Raw genomic sequence first — 13,970 nt, forward strand, 5'->3', positions numbered from 1 at the left:
AGTCTTTTTGCAGACAGACCTGTCTGCAAAATGAAAAGGAACAATTTACCGTTCTAATACGTCTTTATAGGCTGCTTGCTTTGCTGTCGATACACTGATATTCCAGATGGCACAGGAATGTTAAATACGTATTCTACTGGTTTGGATGTGCAGTATAAGCCTCTTATTATAAGCCTATTTGCACTTGTTGAAGGTCGCCTTAAAATGTCTAAAACGTGAATGCAGAAGTAAATAACTATATCTACTGTCTGTCAGTAACCCAGGTTGTCTCCAACTCTTCCAGCCTGAGCGTCTCTGCAGGCAGCCTGACAGTTCAAAGAAGCAGAAATATGCAGTCAGGGAAATCATTTTGAGATCTTGGTCTCATGTTCAGTTTACACAGTGGTATATAGATGGTCGGTTTGAAGGCTAAAGCCAGGGAACATTCCTCAAATAGACTGCCAACTACCGCTAACGGAATTCAGTTTAAATGGGCAGCTGGGTGCAGATAACTCAACCAAAGCTTCAAATATGGAACTTTTTTTTTGTGTGTGTGCACATGAGTATAGTTATGCACATGTACTGTAGATGTACATTACACAATATATACACTGTATATATTATATTAGTATATTATACAGTATATGAAAGGTTTAATTCCAAAATGCTGTATCAACTACTGTATAGGCTATACGATTCTGTATTCACATGCATCTTCACATAACATATATAGTATTCATTCACACACACTCTGGCATATTGCTTTAGAGTGGCTGGAGTGGCAACAACTCCAAACTCCCTTCAAAATGTCAAAAACTTAAGAATTGACTCAGGCTAATACAAAATACCATACTGTATGTTGTGGTATAGCTGCATCAAATGCTAGGTGTTACAAGCAGGATGAACAAGTCATATCTGAAAATCACATTTTACCAACTTTTCTTGTTACTTGCTTATCAGTGGGAATTTTAACTGCTATATTATTTTTCAAAGTGGTTTAGATACAGTATGTTGAAAATGTACCGCAGCCAACCACCCCCTGAAAATCACACTTCAAAACGGTTGCAAAGTCCAAACCATTCAAAACGGCCTAACTTGGACAAAGCATGGCACAAACACCTCAGGTTAGAGAAGTGTGGAAAAGTAAGGCCTGCACGTAATGCGGTTTGGAACAAAATGCTTCCACCAAATTTCACATATTTTTAAAATGGCGTGAAATGGAAAGAACACAAAGTTAAATACATAGCCGATTTATGTAACAGGGCTATTGAGAAATGCTATGTACCAAAAATATCCACTGTGAAATCAAAGTCTATATCTGGGCCAGTGTGGAGAAAAAGTGCAACCTCAGAATAGTGAATCAGTGTTTGGTGTGAGTGACAGTCTTTTCCACTCTGCTTGTGATGTTTATCTTCCTGTTTTCATAATTCGAAGGTGCCGAGAAAGAAGGAGCAGGTTTTAATTTGAAAGTGTCGGGAAGGTGTATTATGAGCGCGACTGCAGCTGCACTCAATAAGAACAGTGTGTGGGAACCATGGAAACCGTGTCGAGGAGTTACGAGAAACAGGCTCTCCTCTGTGACATCAGCATTCATCATGACATCATCAACCAAGGTGTGATGGAACTCTGTCCTCCAGCCACACATGAGGTGTTCGGGGAAAACTGGGACATTTCCAACCTCGGGGAAAAAAAACAAAGCGAAGACTGTCGTCAGCACGGCCTGGCCTGGGGCCGTCGAGCATTCCGAACAGGTTCTACTACCCCCCTCGTAGCGACACTGTCCTCTCCCCACATCCTAAAATTGGAAACTTCTCAGCTGTTCTCTAGCTCCTCGTGATGTCATACTGCAAGTATGCAGTGATGTAATGAGGCCTGTAACTGGTCTAAGATATAAGACAGGCCTGACCCAGAATCACTGGTTGAGTCACATGACCATAACCATCCATCAATAAGACTTTGGAGCCAAATTAAGAAGATCCGGCTACTCCATATACTCGCGTGGTTGGTGGGGGTGGGATTATCTACTGGAGAAGGAATAAACTTGTCCTACAAAGATACATCAGTATGACATGACTGTTGATGCTGGCATGGTTGTGTTTATCATATTGCTGCCAACTAGAACACTGAGACAGACTATATGGTATGCTGTTTTACTACAGAATGCCAGTGCTGCTGCCACTGTAATAACATTACTACTAATGCCAGCTATCAAAAACTATTTACTAGTGTTACAATTTGATGAGTCCACATCTGTCATCTCTTGCGTCTCCTTTTACGCTATTGATGCCAACACGTTTGCTAGACTAACGATGCAATTACAGGTAGATTTTAGGCAGTTTTATGGCACGTATCAGAGTGACCTGAAATAAGTAGAAACCGTATCAGTGAAAAGTCTACTTAGGGGTAACATACCGTATATTAATTGGTTTGCACAAGTGCAAAGGCCGACAATACAAAGATTAGAACTGTGAAAGGGTAGTAGATTTAAAGGGACAGCTCACCCTAAAATCCAAAATACATGTTTTCCCTCTCACCTGCAGTGCTATTTATCCATCTATATCGTTTTGTGTTAGTTGCCTGAGTTTTGGAGATATCGGCCGCAGAGTTTCTGCTTTCTCTCCAATACAATGGAACTGGATGGCACTCGGCTTGTGCTGCTCAAAGTGCCAAATAAATACATTTATGATAAACCCAACAGCAATGTCTCTTTCCAGAAATCCTGACCCTGTTACTCAAGATAATCCACAGACCTTGTTATGAGCAGTTTCATGTAGGAACAATTTTCTTTCGACCGAACTACATGTATGCGAGCTAGTTCCTACAAAAGAAAATAGTTCCTACATGAAACTGCTCACAACAAAGTCTGTGGATTATCTTGAGTAACCGGGTCACGATTTCTGGAAAGAGACAATGCTGTTGAGTTTTTCAAATGTATTTTTTATTGCTTTTGTTTCTTTGAGTACCACAAGCTGAGTGCCATCCAGTTCCATTGTATTGAAGAGAAGGCAGCCATCTCTACAGCCGATATCTCCAAACCTCAGGCAACTAACACAAAACGATATAGATGGATAAATAGCACTACAGGCGAGAGATGAAAAATATGTATTTTGGATTTTTAGGGTGAGCTGTCCCTTTAAGATGAAACAGCCAGTCCTCAGGTCTACGCTGGTGATAACAGCAGGGACAGAGCTTATAATAGAACTGAATAGACTCGAATCACCTTAGTGCTGTTTCACAACTATAGTAACTTTACTGATGTGAACCCACGGCTATGCACTTAGCTAAACATCTCTGTCTATACTTAGCCATGACATATGTGGCCCTGCTGCCACACACATAGCAGAATGTTCCCTTTGGCCACTACAGTAAAGCCTATCTAGACCATCCAACTCTGCAATGGGAAACCACAAACCGCGGAGAGGATAGAACACCAAGGAACCCAGCCTGACAGCCTGCTCACATCAGGACAGCAAACCCTGACCTGGGTTAACATTTAGCCTGACAGCGATCCAACAGTCAGTCAGTCAGTCAACCAAGCAACCAGCATCTTAATAACATCCAGAAAAGATCCGCTTCCTTTCCTATAACATTGCACTAGCCAGACATAACAGCATCCAGGTTTACGGAGTCTTACCCCAAGCCATCTAGCCTTCGGGTAAGATTAGGTCAGATAGTCAGACTCACCATGACCCTACACCAGAGTTTGTTCGACTCTTAGTCCCAGTCCATTACAGTGGTTCTCAAACCTTTTTGGCTTAAATACCCCCTTTCCCATGTTTTCTGAATCCAAGTACCCCCTTTACCCGACTAAAAAAAAATAGCTTGGAAAACGGCAAGAGAAAACGATAGCATACTGTATGATGCAATGAATGAATGATAACCCACCTTTTGAAGAATATAACATTACAAAATTAGAAATGGTGTGAAGGAGTTGCAATTAGTGCCTCCTGGGTAGATTTATTTCAAAGTTTCATTTATTTTCGTGATTTATTCTTACATTTTTTGATTCCCCCCTTTCTCTCAAGTACCCGCTGTAGTAGCTCCATCTACCCCTAGGGGTACGCGTACCCCAGTTTGGGAACAGACACTCCATTTAGGTAACACTGAGTCAAACTCATCTTCAGTCATCGAATGTTCAGTTAGACTCCAGTCCATCATCAAGTCTGTGCAGTCTCAAACAAACATTCAAATGAGACGAAAATAAAAAAACAACAGGAAAATTGAAAGACAATCGTCTTCAGTCAGATGACATTTATGGAAAACGTAAAAACAACAACAACATTAAGATCATTTGACTCAATATCCTGAAACAAGCTAGATAACACTGAATGTGTTTCCTCCATCAAGCTGTTTCCCCTAGATATCTGGAGTTGAACTCTGGGCACTGAGCCTCCACTGACAGACAACACAGACACACACACACACACACACACACACACACACACACAGACACACACACACACACACACACACACACACACACACACACACACACACACACACACACACACACACACACACTCTCTCTCTCTCTCTCTCTCTCTATCTCTGGTCAATGGGACTGTTTTGAGAGACAATACTTCAGACACGTACACACTATGTCTTTCTCACTCTCACTCATGGCTGCATGCCCCCTACTGTACTGATCCAGCATACTGTAGAGAGAGAGAGAGAGCTAGAACATGTCCATATTAGGAAAAGAGCTGTGCTCCTTATATGGGGAAGCTTCCTCTGTAGTAACAGCCCCAGTCTGCTGGCTTCTCCCGTGCATTCCAGCTATTAGCTTCCAGGTTTCTCTGGGAGTTTTTCATTTCCGATCCGCTGGCTGGAGAAGGAGCAGGGCTGCCTTTCATAAGAGTCTGGCCCTGGTGTGTGTGATCCAAAAAAATACACAAACCAAAAGCGTCTAGCCCCTTTCCTGCAATCCTCCACTCTGGGGTTTGATGTAGTCAAATAAGCCCCGGCCAGGGAGGGACGGGGGCACACCTGGCCTTTCAAGTTCACGGGCAGACTAAACCTCATTAGGCAGGTGAGAAGCCAGAGAACATGTCGGCTTTGTTCCTGTAATATCTGTGCCGCATACCTCAGCCTCACTTCAGTCCACTCAGGGCTTTTCATAACCCTTTTTGTCCTGACTCAGTCGAAACCTTGTCTTGTCAAAATGTCAAATAAATCCAACCAACCTGAGAACATGCACTCTTTGTTTCCGCAGAAAATCTATACTGCTGTCTCATTAAATCCGTCTATCTCCAACAATGTCAGCTGTTCACAAAGGAAGAAAAGCAGCATACTGTTCAAAATGGACAACCATCCCGAGAACATGTATAGTCTTTGTTCCCGTATACCACAATGCATAGAAACTGGGCTGCACATTCAGGTCAGTTAATTCAGGAAATAGACTGTCAGGACCATCTTGTATTTAATAGCATTGTTAAATGACAGAATCACATATTAACCTATTCCAGTTCTTTCAGGTTGAATATTGACATTGAAATCACTGAATTGGAGTTTCATTTGATTTTGATAATTTCTTTGTATTGGAATTTCCATCATAGGAAATCGACATAAAATTGGTTTAGATGCTGAATTTAATTGCAGACATATTTTATTTTATTTTATTTTATTTTATTTTATTTTATTTTATTTTATTTTATTTTTATTTTTATGTTAAATTTATTTTATTTTATTTTATTTTATTTTATTTTATATTATTTTATTTTATTTTATTTTATTAAGCCAGGAAGATCCCATCGAGATACGCAATCTCTTCTTCCAGCGAGTCCTGGCAGGCTTTATTACGATGATGAAAGTTACAGGCCAGTTTTCAGTGACTCATCATCAGGCAGACAGTGGCCATATATTCTTAACTAGGGAAATAAAGTTAGATTTAAGAGACAAACAGTTCACAAAATACTTTTTTTTTATCAACATTTATGTAAATCATCAGTGTTGGGCAAGTTACCTTCAAAATGTAATATACTCAGTGTTGGGCAAGTTACTTTGAAAATGTAATATACTACATATTACTAGTTACTTTCATTTGAAAGTAATAAGTTACTTTACAATATTACTTTCTGTGTAGAGTAACTCGTTACTTATTACACTACTTTTGCATTACTCTTTTTTTGTATTACTGAGTTACTGCTAAAAGTAATATATTACATGTAATATGTTACTTTTGTAATGAGTTACCCCCAACACTGAATATACTACATATTATTCGTTACTTTCATTGTTGCTTTCATTGTAAAGTAAATAGTTACTTTACAATATTACTGTCTGTGTAGAGTAACTCATTACTTATTACACTACTTTTGCATTACTTTCACCAAAATAACAGTATAGCAGAATGACATCGCCGCCCCGGAACCATCCCGAAAAATAATTTCAACCGTGTTGAAGTCAGTGTAAACCGTACAAAATTCTAAATGTTATCCTTTTCCTTTGTTATTGTCACCTATATTGGTTATTTACATAAAAACACACAATTTGATTAGGAAATGATTGTCTGTCTTTATTTAAATAGTATGCTTTGATAAAAAAAAAAAAAAAAAAACTCAATTTGTAACTGGTATAATATTACTGAAATCCTATTGGTAATACTGAGTTACTTAGTGCTAAAGGTAATATATTACATGTAATATGTTACTTTTGTAATGAGTTACCCCCCGACACTGTAAATCAAACAACAGAATCGAAAGAGGTATTACAACATTATTATTAACATTATTCATGCATTAACGTAGTAGACAATCTGCTCACGCAGCATGTCTGGATTCATATGATTTGATATCTGCAGTTTGTCTTATTTGTGCGAGGCGCTGATGTCAGCGCGCAGGAATGCCACTGCGGTGTCCCAGACAAAACCGCACACAAGTACAGTAGACAGAGTTACAAGAGTGTGGCCGCTGCCAAAAGCTTTGTGCTGCTTGGAAACAACACCTTTAGATAACAGCTCCAGTTAATGCCTCGGATGAATTTCCTCTCCCTGCCCACTTTACTGTTCATTTCCTAAAGTACAGGCTGTCTGTGTGCCTTTGAAGGCAACGTTACAGGCTGTCTGTGTGCCTTTGAAGGCAACGTTAAGGAATGCTGTTGTGGGCTCCAGAGCCTAACCACACATTTACACATCAATCAATTGACTTTTACCGGTAGACATATTTTGGTGTTTTTTTTTATGGGTTTGATACCTGTTGTTTTTTTTAACGGTTCTTCCTCTTTTAATGTAACCTCCTTTGTACCACTGGCTTTTTTGAAGTGCCATAAAGGAAGCGCTTTTTTTAAATTAATATTTATAGGGCACCGGCTGTCTTGTTTGTGAAGTCAGTCTTCAGGAATTCCCAGTGTGGGGTCCCAGGCCTCTAACCAGACGTAACCTCCCGTGGCAGATGAAAGAGGGAGAGAGAGAGAGAGAGAGAGAGAGAGAGAGAGAGAGAGAGAGAGAGAGAGAGAGAGAGAGAGAGAGAGAGAGAGAGAGAGAGAGAGAGAGAGAGAGAGAGAGAGAGAGAGAGAGAGAGAGAGAGAGAGAGAGAGAGGCGGTGTTGTTTGGCCTGAGCAGCAGAGCCTTGCCTCCTTCAGACAGCAGGAATGTGGGATGTCTGGAGTGGGGGTCAGGAAGCCAGGAAAGAATGCCGAGTATGTCCATGTTTGTCCAGGGCCGGCTCTCCCATTCAGCCCCCAGTGACGCGCAGCCAGGGCCAGCGAGTATAAAGGGAGCTCGGCTCCCCGCTCAGAACTCAGAACAACTCCTCTCCTCCTCCACTACCGAAGCTAACCTCTAGCTTTCACCAAGATCAGGAAGAACCAACCAACCAACCAACCAACCAACCGACGAAAAGACTGCGACCCCGGAGCAGCAGAGAAACACTAGAAGAAGACGAACCGACAACGAGATCGACTTGATCAGAGCCAAAGCGGTTTTCTCTCTCGACTCAACTGAAGCTCAAACTCTGAGACTAACGGAAGACTTTCCTGACGAGACTTTTGGAAGAATCTGAATTCTACAAAAAAGGAGAAGAGGAGATGTCTGCTGGAATGAACAGAATGATTTTGCTGCCCCTGCTGTGCATGATGCTCTCCTACATGGTAAGCCAAACATTATACTGACAAACATGTAGCTTAGTAGGCTAAAGTAACTACAGCAAATGCTTATAGTCTTCTAGTCTAGTCTATAGCTTATAGTCTAGTATAGAATTATAGTATGGAAACCGTTGTCAGGCAGTTTACTTCATACCTGCCAGGTGAATGAAGTCCAAAATGTTCCAGGAGTTAGGAGACTTAATTGTGTGTTTGACATCAATGTTCAGCTTCTAACTTAAACAGTATCATGTACAAGTCATGATGGTAGCAGCCAGGCAGTGCATGCGTGTATCTGTGTGTTGTCCATCTAATATCATGCCACTTATGGCGATGATGACATATAACTAAATGTGTCTCTGTGTTCTGTGCTCAGGCTGCAGGACAGGAGTGCAGTGGCCAGTGCGTGTGCCCCTCCACGCCCCCTCAGTGCCCCCTAGGGGTCAGCCTGGTCCTGGATAGCTGTGGCTGCTGCAGGGTGTGCGCCAAACAGATGGGGGAGCTGTGCACTGAGAGGGACGTCTGTGACCCACACAAAGGCCTCTACTGTGACTTTGGAGCCCCCGCCAACAGGCGCATAGGAGTCTGCACAGGTGAGCTATTGATAACGGCAACAATAATGAAATAATGACGAAGCTATTAGCTCAAAATGCCTACTACTGGGGAGGGTTCAAAGGACTTCTTACATACTCTTCTCATAGCAGTAGTTTGGAGAAATGCAGTCTCTTTGATGAATTGAGGCATTCACACTGATGCTCCTGTTCAAAGTGAGCTCTACAATTGCAACAGTATAATAAATCACTATAATCACAAAATAGCCCCATTGACAAACATGAAAGGGAGAGATTTAAGTTTCCTCTGTTCCCCTGCAAATCTCGATTAATCCATAATACTGATATGATGATTACAAAATGGATATTTATGAATGGACTGGATCGTAACAAACCTGTCGTTCCCCCTCCACAGCTAAAGATGGAGCCACCTGTGTGTTCGGAGGCATGGTGTACAAGAGCGGAGAGTCTTTCCAGAGCAGCTGCAAGTACCAGTGCACCTGCCTGGATGGCGCAGTGGGCTGTGTGCCCCTCTGCTCCATGGACGTCCGGCTGCCCAGCCCCGACTGCCCCATGCCCCGACGGGTCAAGGTGCCCGGGAAGTGCTGCGAGGAGTGGGTGTGCGATTCCCCCTACCAACACAGCTTCATGGGCCCTGCCTTGTCTGGTGAGTTTGTTCATTAGGTGGTTTGGTTTGTGTGCTAACCTCGAGTATCAGCATTAGTTGTGTGATTAGTCTTGTCTGGTCATGGATCAATCAAACGCTACACTTGAGAAATGACTACGATCCCATACATGATCGGTAATCAGGATGGTGTTTTTTAACCGTGCGCTTCCTCCTGTGTTTCCAGCCTACAGAGAGGAGGAGACCTATGGCCCAGACCCCTCCATGATGAGGGAGAACTGCCTGGTTCAGACGACCGAGTGGAGTGCCTGCTCGAAGACCTGCGGCCTGGGGATCTCCACCAGGGTCACCAACGACAACCGCGAGTGCCGCCTGGAGAAACAGAGCCGCCTGTGCATGGTCCGACCCTGCGAGTCGCAGCTGGAGCAGAGCATCCGGGTGAGTCGAGAGAGATATATAAAAAACAAACGCTACCACTCACTGCTCATCCAATTCAATAACCACCAATCTAGACCACCAAAGAACGCCTGCTAAAGATGTTTGTCTTCCTCATTCGTTTCCTGCAGAAAGGGAAAAAGTGCATCCGCACCCCGCGACTCTCCAAGCCCATGAAGTTCGAGATCTCCGGCTGCACCACCACCAAGTCCTACAGGCCCAAGTTCTGCGGCGTGTGCCTGGACGGCCGCTGCTGCACCCCGCACAGGACCACCACCCTGCCCATGGAGTTCAAATGCCCCGACGGACAGGTGATGAAGAAGCACATGATGTTCATCAAGTCCTGCGCCTGCCACCACAACTGCCCCGGCGAGAACGACATCTTCGAGTCCATGTACTACAAGAAGATGATGGGAGACATGGCGTGAGCGCGCCCCCCTCCCCCAAAACGAACAGATCTGAACTTATGACTTGAAAACAAAACAGAACTTCCATCTCATTTTGCAGCTCAGTATATGTTTTTGTTTTTCTTCTTTTTACGTTTTGTCTCTGTTTTTTTCTTCAATCTCATTGTACAAGTCAGACAGTCCGGACACTTGTTTAGGTGTCTGTGTGTTTTGCATGGCCGGTGCGACCGGCCCCATTAGAGCTGAGACAGAGGGCTGCCTAGCAGCTCTAAGAGATTCCTGCACTATAACTTGTATTTTTGACAAACCTACTGTCAGGTTGCCTGCCCCACCCCCCCATTCCCCGTAAAATCCCGTCGTAAGCTTATCCAAGTCCCGTCCATTAAGCCTTATCTAAAAACTGTGTCCATAATCTTGACCTCCTCTCTAAATGAGGTGAGAAGCAAAGTCTAACCCCCCCCCCATCCCGCACCCCCCCCCCCCCCCCTCACCCTTTACCCCCGAGCCCAGACCAGGCCTGCAAAAACGTCCAAGCAGCTGTAGAAGGAGCAAACAGCCCACAGCAGGCCAGTGTTCCCCCTCCTGTCCAAACCAAACAGGTCTGAATGTGCCCTTGTGTGTGTGTGTGTGTGTGTGTGTGTGTGTGTGTGTGTGTGCGCGTGCGTGTGTGCGTGTGCGTGCACGTGTGTGCGTGTGTGTGAGGCCTGAATGTTGGCCTTGTCTCAGCGCCTTCGCGTTGTTTCTCTGCTCGCAGTGTGACGAGAAGGTCAGGGTTTCCGCCCGGCGCGTCGGAGCGCAGGGCGAGAACGCGGCGTGCTGAGTTTAGGGTCGGATATGGAAAATGGCGGGCGCCGCCTCGAGGCTTCGCCACGGCACTGAAAAAAAAAAGAAAGAGAGAAAGACATGTTGACTTTTACTGATTCAGGTCAGAAGGAAAGGAACCAAGCGACTATTAGGAGCAAAGTGTCTATTTTGTGGAGAAGAAAATAGATCAAAGACTGGAAGAATTGTAATTTCATTCCTTTTTTATTGTTGATGTGTAAATTATGTATATATTTGTACAGTTTAAGTTAATTTAAAAGCCAAAATTGTTATTTGTTCTGTGCTTCAAAATGTATCGATAGTGTATTTTTTGTTCACAGTATTTTTTACTATTTTATTGAGAAGTGTGACAAAAATGTTACATGTTTTCTTGTAGCTGGAAATAAAATGTTATATTTTTATACAAACATGCCGGAGCTCTCCAGTTGTTCATTCTTTCACCTTGATAAATAGATACACTCGATTGAAAAGAAATCACGTTACTTAATAGTACAACTACAATAGCAGATGTTCTTATGTAATTCATGTGGTTTTGGATAGTGCAAGTAATAATTATGAAGATGAAAAACACTCGCCCCAAAGCCAGGAGGAAGAAAACTAGGACATTAAATAGTTCGCCCCAAAATGGCATCATCTCCTCCCCCTCACGCCAGTTGAAACAGAGGTGACCGTGAGGTTTGTCCATATAACACACAGGCAGCTTGCCAGCACAAGTGGAGAGAAAACCAGTCACCATTGGCTTCGGTTACTGTGCTGAAGTCAATGGGGACTTGTTCTCTTTCCAGTGATGATGGTGAGTAGATGATGACAGAATCTTTATTTCTGGGGCATCTGTAATGTTCTTCAGATCATCTGTAATGTTCTTCACAGATTGAAGAAGTGGAAAAAAGACCCATTTTCTGGTTCATAAATGATAAAACCATTGAAGTATAAAGCTCATTTGTGGATCAAACTTATAATCTTGAACAAGCTTCAAATGACATCCCATATTTGAATCTCAATGTGTGTGTGTGTGCGTGTGTGTGCGTGTGTGTGTGTGTGTGTGTGTGTGTGTGTGTCTGTGTCTGTGTGTCTGTCTGTGTGTCTGTCTGACTGTCTGTCTGTGTATACGATACGATACAACTTTATTGTCAGCAGGCTGAAATTTGTTTTGCATATCATGTATGAATATTGATTGAACTGCCCTCGACCATAAGAATAACCTATACATTCTTAAAGTGAGCATAATTTTAATTGATAATAAGCTTTATGTTGTTGTCAGATTCCTTTTGTGGTTAATGTGACATTGATCACTTACTGATTGGTAACTTCTTGCACACCAAACAAATTGAATAATGCAGAAAAAACTAATTCAACTGTGTTCAGAGGGTAGTTTGGGGGAGGGGGGGGTGGGGGGGTTGGTAGGATCCTTGGTGGAGGGGGCTTTCGGGCCTTGTTGAAGAGGCTGATGGCAGTTGGGGAAGAAGCCGTTCTTTTGGTCGAGAGGTTTTTGTCTTGACAGACCTCAGTCTCTTGCCGAGGGGGAGTGAAGAGTTTGTGTCTGGGGGTGGGAAGGGTCGGCCATGATTTTACGAGACCGCTTCAGCATGTGCAGGTCCTGAAGGGTTGGCAGGTTGCATCCGATCACCTTCTCAGCACAGCGGATGATGCGCTGCAGTCTGTTGATGATGAGAGTGGCAGCAGCGTACCAGATAGTGATGGAGGAGGTGAGGATGGACTCAACGATGGAGGTGTAGAAGTGCACCATCGTTGCCTTTGGCACTTTGAATTTCTTCAGCTGCCGCAGGAAGTACATCCTCTGTTGTGCCTTCTTGGTGAGAGCTCTGATGTTCAGCTCCCATCTCAGGTGCTGGCTGATGATGGTTCCCAGGAAGCGGAAGGACTCCACGGTGTTGACTGGGGAGTCACCCAGGGTGATGGGGGAGGGTGTTCCTCCTGTAATCCACTATCTGCATTGTAGGTAGAGAGATAACAGTGAAAGTACGATCAAAATATGCAATCTTTTACATTCTCTAATTGCATTAACTTCTTGCAAATAGAATAATGGTGACGTTTAACAATTCAACAATTTGCTGGAACCCAAGGCTCCCTTGTGGCCCCCGGACCCCACATTGAGAAACTCTGGTTTAGAGGCTGAATGTAGGGAGCTCATAATAAGACATTTCCATGTGTCTATTCCATGCATTGTTGTAAATCCTTTTCTTTTGTTCTTACATAAGACAAGTTATAAAAAAGTGAACGTATCTCAACATGTTTCACTTAAATACAGCTGCTTAAAAATGATTACGTAAAAATAGGAATCTCTGTGGACTAGAAGCTTCCAAATCTTCCCCCTTTTCATAAGCTTAATTACCTTGGAAAAAGAATGACACAGTCTAATGTCGCCATCTGCTGTCCTTTTTAAGCTGTGCAATCCTCCTCTTCCTGTTTTTGTTTGACATCCTCCACATTAGAGTCTATTGGATATGATTGCTGGTTCTTGTATCTGCCATATTTCAGTAAGAGTTAATGAATTTGATTAATTTTCCATAATGTAACCTTAGATGTCAACTGGATTAGATAAAGACTGGATATGTAGAAGCAAGTGATATTGATATTTATCACAAATCATGTTTTGTTCCTCTCCGTTTACACAGTCCATGACCGTGGTAACTTACACCCTAAAATTTGCATGTCGGCTATCGCATCAAATAGTCCAGTAAACACACATATACACAGGTTGAATTAAAGTGTCATTCAGGAAAACTGTTCTTCATCAGTCTAGTATTGAATCTGCTGATTCTGGTTTAGGTGATCATGCAGAGCAAAACGGATACTTTACAGTCAGGCCTGTAAGTACCTGCACCTCAGATGTCAGGAAGATGTCAGATGTTAGAAATAGGCATGGATAAAATGTCAGCTGCTGCTATTCTTACTGCAGCTGTCAAAGACAACAAAAAGTACATTTTCAGTTCTCCTCTGCCCACGTTCTATTCTTGTCTTGTCTCTCCGGTCTCACAATGCTCTTACCTCTTCGGAAAAGTTTTACACACACACACACACACACACACACACACACACGCACACACGCACACA

The 13,970-nt window shown here is 43.0% G+C and overlaps 1 protein-coding gene across 1 annotated transcript; it reads left to right on the forward strand.

The window, feature by feature from the left end:
• The first annotated feature begins 7,793 nt into the window (after positions 1-7,793).
• Positions 7,794-11,306, forward strand: ccn2a (cellular communication network factor 2a). Its single transcript, XM_083643699.1, has 5 exons — positions 7,794-8,064; positions 8,432-8,648; positions 9,022-9,273; positions 9,458-9,669; positions 9,798-11,306. The coding sequence occupies exons 1-5, from the start codon at positions 8,002-8,004 to the stop codon at positions 10,092-10,094; spliced, it is 1,041 nt and encodes a 346-aa protein (XP_083499825.1). The 5' UTR covers positions 7,794-8,001; the 3' UTR covers positions 10,095-11,306.
• Positions 11,307-13,970: the final 2,664 nt, after the last annotated feature.

This window comes from Poromitra crassiceps (assembly GCF_964638095.1).
Source record: "Poromitra crassiceps genome assembly, chromosome: 9".
Classification (NCBI taxonomy): Eukaryota; Metazoa; Chordata; class Actinopteri; order Beryciformes; family Melamphaidae; genus Poromitra; species Poromitra crassiceps.

Coding starts and splice junctions, on each gene's coding strand:
- ccn2a (XM_083643699.1), top strand. CDS start 8,002: ATGTCTGCTGGAATGAACAGAATGATTTTGCTGCCCCTGCTGTGCATG. Junction 8,649..9,021: donor GCGCATAGGAGTCTGCACAG/GTGAGCTATTGA, acceptor CCCCCTCCACAG/CTAAAGATGGAGCCACCTGT. Junction 9,274..9,457: donor CATGGGCCCTGCCTTGTCTG/GTGAGTTTGTTC, acceptor CTGTGTTTCCAG/CCTACAGAGAGGAGGAGACC.